The 6,933-nt window shown below is 40.9% G+C and overlaps 1 protein-coding gene across 2 annotated transcripts in view; it reads left to right on the top strand.

Annotated features, from left to right (window-relative positions):
• The window catches only part of DNAH6 (dynein axonemal heavy chain 6), a 224,010-nt gene that overhangs the window by 48,395 nt on the left and 168,682 nt on the right, over positions 1-6,933 (top strand). For both annotated transcript variants that reach the window (XM_001380022.5, XM_016428162.2), the window contains exons 16-18: positions 1,102-1,230; positions 2,990-3,103; positions 6,097-6,240. In XM_001380022.5, the coding sequence (XP_001380059.3) occupies positions 1,102-1,230; positions 2,990-3,103; positions 6,097-6,240 (387 nt within the window). The remainder of the gene's footprint in view (positions 1-1,101; positions 1,231-2,989; positions 3,104-6,096; positions 6,241-6,933) is intronic.

Raw genomic sequence — 6,933 nt, 5'->3', positions numbered from 1 at the left:
AAGAGCCTACTTAGAAAAAAAAAGCAGCCCCCCCCCCCCAATAAAACCTTAAATACCCTGATGGGAAAAAGAGTCAGCTTTGATCCAGCTCCATCTGACTCCAACAGCTCTCTCTCTGGAGGCGGAGAGCCTTCCCCATCACGTCTAGGAAGGTCCTGGATCATCACCTCGCTGAGAGCAGCCAAGTTTTCACAGTTGATCGTCATACAATACTGCTCTTAACTGTGCAATGTTCTTCTGGTTCTGCTTATTTTGCTCTGCATCAGTTTGTGCAGATCTTTCTAGCTTAGACTATTTTTCTGTACACCTGAATCTCAGCACAGCTATTGAATGGATTTCAGACCACTACTTTTAAAACAAATTGGGGGGGGGGGGGAGCAGCTGGGTGGCCCAGTGGATTGAGAACCAGGTCTAGAGACAGGAGGTCCTGGGTTCAAATTTGGCCTCAGACACTTCCCAGCTGTGTGACCCTGGGCATGTCACTTCACCCCATTGCCTAGCCCTTACCACTCTTCTGCCTTGGAGCCAATACACAATAGTGATTCTAAGACAGGAGGTGAGGGTTTAGAAAAATATGGCAGGGGGGAATCCTATATCATGAGAGAGAAATCTGTTAATTCCCAGAGCCTTGCCTGAAGGTGGATTCGTGTCCCCAGAAGAAAACTCTTCATCTCTTTTGGGTCACAGAATAATCAGCTCTCTGAGTAGCACCAACAAGCTTTGAATCTGTATTTGAAATTCCTCCTGTTGCTCTCCTGGGCAAGAACTCATCTCATGCCACTACCTGACTTTAGTTCTACTTGATCTCTTGATGTTACTTGTGTGCCACCCCCCAAACAAGGGGTGCAAAAGGAAAACATACAAGAGTGGCATGGATTGGGGTTTTTATTGACCCCCAGAGTCTTTGGTCTTGCATACAAGTGAAAGCAAAGAGAGAAAGACAAGAAACAGACATTCTAAGTGGAAGCCCAGGGAGATATTCCTTTCCACCTTAATCCACAGCTCCAAATTCCTGTCCTCCAGGCTTTGAGTTGTCCTGCATACATCCAGGAGACTTTTGAATCCACTGCTAATCAATCAATCATTGTCTTGGCTTCACAGGACCCACAGATTTTGGATGCTTCAGCTGACCAAGAAAAAGTAAAAGGGCTGCTGGGTCAACTACAGATGAATCTGGACGACCTCCAGAAACGAGCTTTCCAGTACAAATCCTACCAGAAAAACTTTAAGGTAACAACATTTGTAAAAGCCTTCTTCCGAATGATCAGACTCTCTCTTGGCAATGAAGGCTCCCCCCATCTCACTCTCTGCCACCTGTCCATTGCCTTTTCCACTGCTCCTCTTCATGTTCCAGCCAACTTGGACTCCCAGCCCTTTCTCTGTCTTGTCCAACCTTCTCCCATTTCCACGTGTCCACACAACCATTCCTCCATGCCTAAAATGGACCTGTTGTGGGAGAACAAAGACAGGTTCTCGCCCAAAGAACTGGAAACTCAGACTCCAGTCATCTGAAGGCATGAACGTGTTTATTCAAGGATGATACAGACGGTGTGATGAGCCTGGTAGGAATAGCAATGATGGGGATTCATTAGGTTGCTAGATTTATTGAAGGTCTGGGAGTCCTCAGAATGCTCCTCTCCTGGGCATTTCAGGGCATTCCAGGCTAAATGCCCACAAGACAGGCATCGAGGAGGCAGGCACCCTTTCAGGGAGAGGCGTCTCGTAAGGGTCTACGTGTCATAAGGTGAACGTTAGGGCACAAAAAGCCAAACAAACGTCCTAGTGATCAGAGACATTATTTTAGGAAGCCGCCTAATCTCAGGTGTTGCCAATTTACCTGAGAATTTATCTAAGGTACTTCCTTAGTCCAATCTACAGTATTGTAGCAGAGAGAGCAGTTGCGAGTAATTCTTCATGTCCATAATAAATGATACTCATTACTCAGAGATGGTTCAAATGAGATGAATGTGATTGTATGTGTGTGTGTGTGTGTGTGTGTGTTGAGGAGGGGAATTACATGAAATTATGCTACAAGTTCAGATAAAAATAGAATTTTATGTAGATAAAGAGGATCATTGATTTAGAGCAAGAAGGGAACTTCAAAGTCAGTCCTTTCATTTTTCATATGAAGAAACTGCAACTGAGGGAGATGAATAGAGCCTCAGGATCCCAGAGCTATTCATTCATTCATTTATTCATTTATTTATGTTTATCTATTCATTCATTCATTCATTTATTTGCTTGTTTGTTAGTTTATTCATTCATTCGTTCATTTATTCATTTATCTGTTTACCTATTTATTTATTTATTTGCTTGTTTGTTAGTTCATTCATTCATTTGTTCATTTGTTTATTTAGGCAAAATTTGAACACAGGGCTATTCATATAGTCTGTGATGTACTGAAGCTAGCTCATTTTGCCTTGGAGAGTCAATCATTAAATTTTCATTGTGTATACCTACACCTTGGAAATCAGCAAAAGCCAATGAGGAAATGTTAAAAATGTAGGTTGAACTCAAAAGTTCATCATGTATTGGGAGTTTATTTTTGTGGAAAGCTAGTCTTTAAATATTTTCCAGCACATCCCCACCTGTATTCCATCCACCTATCTTAGCCTCTACAGCACTGGTACTGGTTGTGATAACACTGAATGAATCATGGCGGTCTATATATTTGTGAATGCTGAGACTTGAGTTGAAAGATGTCACATGTTGTTGCTTTCAGAGTTTTTGTGTCTTCTGAGTATGTTTGATGAATCATAAAAATGGTAGGACTTGGAGTCACTCAGACTAACAATATGATACAAGTTGGGTTTTTTTTTCCTCTTGTAATTTTCTTCCCACTTTGAGTCCATTTTTCCATCAACAGACTCAGGTAACTGGAAAGTTTGCCCTTGCTTGTGTGTCTAATTCTCCAGAGGGGAGAATTAGACGATGGTCATTTCCTAATTTCAGGGAGAAATTAGATCTCATTCATTCCTTTCTCCCAAAGGTGGAAGTGTCTAAATTTGAAGCTCTTGAAGAAGTCAGTGCAGAGCTGAAACTAAAGCAGCTGCTTTGGGATTCTCTTTCTGAATGGGACCTTCTTCAAGACAATTGGCTAACGGTAGGAGAAAGATATTCTCCCATGATTTTAATTCTTAAGTAATCGAACACAGACCTATGAGTTAAACCAAATGGCCAAAGTGAGATATTTTCCTCCACTTAAGTTGTATTGAAGGCCAAATTCCATTGACCCGGGAATCAGGTGGTTTGAACTAGTATTTATTCAAACATTAACTTAACTCTGTGATCTTCCCAAACCTCCCTCATTCCTCATCTATAAAGGGAAGACACTAGATTCCTGAGATCCCATAAAACTCTGTAGCTCAGCCTTGGAGGAAAGTTCTCCTCACTTTCACATGCAATTAACTGGAATTTCATATTGACAGCAGGCACGATAAATCAGGGAGGAATAATCAGAGAAGTGGGGAAAAGACTTCATTCTAAGATAAGGAGAGAGACCAGACCTGTGATTTCTTTGGCACAAAGAGCTCTCTCTACCAGTGAAGATGAGTGGGGGCTCAGTAACTTGGGGTCTTAGAGGGCTGCCTAGAACAGAGATGTCCAAGTTTTGAGTGTGGATTGAAGCAGATTAAAATGTAATTGGGAAATGCTTGACAAAATAAATAAAAAATACAGTAGAACATAGATAATGTTAATTTGTGGTTTCCTAAGGCAATAGTGGCCACAGGGATCCTTATGATCCTTACTGACCCCGCTTGGTGGAATACTAAAAGGTTAAAAGACTTTCTCGGGGTCCCAAACATAGTATGTGTCAGAGGTAGGACTTCACCTAGATTTTCCTTGGTCCCAAGTTACCCCTTCATCATTACATGGTGCTCCTCTGTTCCTTGACAGAATAACTTATAATGGCCCATGCTATGAACTTGGAGGATAATATTCGCAGTACCATAGAACCTCAGAGGCAAAGAGTTTCTTAAAGGTCCATCGTTGGTATTGTTTAGTCATTTCAATCATGTCTGACTCTTCATGACCCTATTTGGGATTTTCTTGAGAAAGATACTGGAGTGGCTTGCCATTTCCTCATTTTACAGATGAGGAAACTGAGGCAAAAAGGATTAAGTGACTTATGCAGGGTCACACAGTTAGTAAATGTCTGAGGCTATATTTGAACTCAAGATGAGGAGTATTCCTAACTCCAGACTCTGCACTCTATCTACACCTTCTCAGAGGTTATTCTGTCCAATTTGTGCCACACCAAGAATTCCCTCTACTATTTACCTGATGTAGTAGGTCATCCAGTCTTCCCTTGAAGACCTCCGAAGCTAGATACTTCACCACCCAAAGCAGCATATTCTACTTTTATAGAGTTCTCAGTGTTAGGAAAGTCTTTTTCATTCTTCCTACTGAAGTCTGTCTTCCAGCATTTTCTGCACCTGGCTTTCCTCTGAGATAAGGCAAAACAAATCAATCCATATTGTTCCACAAGAATGCTTTTAAAACTTCAAGACAGGGGCCAGCTGGGTGACTCAGTGGATTGAGAGTCAGACCCAGGGACAGGATATCCTGGGTTCAAATCTGGCCTCAGACACTTCCTGGCTGTGTGTTAACCCCCATTGCCCAGCCCATATCACTCTTCTGCCTTGGAACCAATGCACAGTATTGATTCTAAGATGGAAAGTAAGTGGTTAAAAAAAAACTTGAAGACCACTCTTTTGGCCTCCCCAAGTCTTCTACAGGCCAACCTCCCAGGTCAAGTGAATCTTATATGGTGCCATTTAGGGTTAGGGTTAGAGTTGCCATTCTAAGACCTGATCCAGCTATTTTCTCTCCTGATTTGGAGTGGACTCTGACCAGAGCACAGAGATGAGACTATCACCTCCTTCACTCTAGACCTTATTCTTCCATCAAGCCAATCAAAGGTCATGTGTTTCTTGCTTGACTTACTTATAATTGACTCACATTGAGCTTGTGATGCACTTTGACTCCTTGATTTTTTTCAAATGATCTGCCAAGGATCCTCCATCATGTGCTGATGAAACTAACTTTTTCTGAAGTCAAGTATATGATTCTGCATTTATTATTAATATTAAAATTTCATTTTATTAAATCTGTCCCACTGTCGTAGCTCAGTAGTTCCCAATGACTTGTTCCATGAACTCTTTCAGAAACAAAAACAAATTTATTGCAAACCCAGAGTATTGACCATGCCACCACTAATATTCTTTTAAATCTATTTCTAAATGCTTACGATAACAGCAATGATAACTTTGGCTTGCCAAAGCTTTCTCTGGCTTTGCTAGAGAAAGAAGCCTATAAGGCTTCAATTCTGCACATTGCTTGTTGTCACAGGGGGAAACCCTATATTTACAACATACCTGGGAAATTATTTACTGCTTAATTTTTAGCACAAACTCCTTGGATCCTCATCAGGAGCATCCCAAAGGGTTCATGGACCACTAAATGAGAACCACTGCTCTAACCTGTAAAAATCTTCTTGGATCCTTGTTCCTACATCTGTTATTAGCTTTGCAGTATCAACAAATTTCATAGGAACATCAGAGCCTTTGTACAAATCTTTGATTAAAAACTGTTTGCAGCCTGAGGCTAAGCACAGATTTGTGAACTCTTCCCTGCAACCCCCTCTCCATATGGAACCATTCATTACTAGACTTGGGATCTTGCCACTCAACTAGTTTTTAGGCATCTCACTATGGCCATACTCTAGTCTAATCCACATATTCATGTCTTGTCTGCAAGGAACTAACATTCTAATGGGAGAGGCAATGTAAAAATAATTGGGTACAACCAGAGCAGAGGGTGAGCCTTGGAGAGAGATAACATTTGAAGGAAGCCAGAAAAGCTCAGACAGCATCCCAGGCAGGAGGGAGAGCCATTCCACAGGCAGAGGGACAGGAGGTCCACGGACCACATCAAAAACCATCAAGTGACTCAGTTTATCTGTACTATAGAGGAGGTGCAGAAGGGAATCAAGTGTCAAAAGACTAAAAATCATTTTTACTCACTTTATTTTTTCTCGTTCTTTTTAAAGATACACCACTGTTAACTTCTGTGTTTGATTTTTTATTCTTACAGAGTAAATTTGACACTATGGATCCAGAGTCATTGAATTCTCAAGTTTCTAAGTATGCCAAATTTGTGAATCAACTGGAAAAAGGTTTGCCACCTAACAATGTTGTGCCTCAGCTCAAGACTAAGGTGGAGAAAATGAAGGAAAAAGTAAGTGATTGTGCAAGGGAGATTTCTTATATAATCTGGACTCCAGTCCTGTTAAGGGCAAGTAGAGAAAAAAGCATAAAATTACTATAAAAGTAGAGTTGATATCCCTCAAGCCAATTAGCCACCATCTACTGAATTTTATTTCAATAATCAGCAGTTCAATGTGGGTAAGGGTTTGTTCAGAGAAAAGAAGAAACTGCCTTAAAGCCACAGACTTTCTTAAAACCAGTCATCCATCCCATATGTCCACCTGCATAGAAGGATGATTAGATTGGAGTATGTGGGTTAATATATCATTATTTCTCTGACCTTTGGTTGAGAAGAGCAACAAAATGACTTTCTGGCTAAAGACTTTGACCAAAAGACATCCACAAGGAAGGTAGAATGGATCTGCAGCTCAAAATAGCTAAAGATTTCTTGCTCCACCTCTGAAATTAATTCACTGTAAGACCTTGGGTAATTTCTTTAACTTTTCTAGTTCTCAGTTCCTTCATCTATAAAATGAAAAGGGTAAACTCAATCATTTCCAGGATCTCTTCTTGCTCTATCATTTCATTCATCCTTAATCTGAAGGAAGATAACAATAAGGACTGGAGAAGATAAAAAGGGCTTTCCATAGTCAATTTGTCAGCCTGGAAAGAGTTGAGTGGTACTATGGCCATCAAGAGTGATGCCATGGGCCCCAAGGGAACC

The sequence above is a fragment of the Monodelphis domestica genome, chromosome 1 (genome assembly GCF_027887165.1).
Source record: "Monodelphis domestica isolate mMonDom1 chromosome 1, mMonDom1.pri, whole genome shotgun sequence".
Classification (NCBI taxonomy): domain Eukaryota; kingdom Metazoa; phylum Chordata; class Mammalia; order Didelphimorphia; family Didelphidae; genus Monodelphis; species Monodelphis domestica.
Note: the sequence above shows the minus strand (reverse complement) of the source record. Positions and strands in the feature narration are given on the sequence as shown.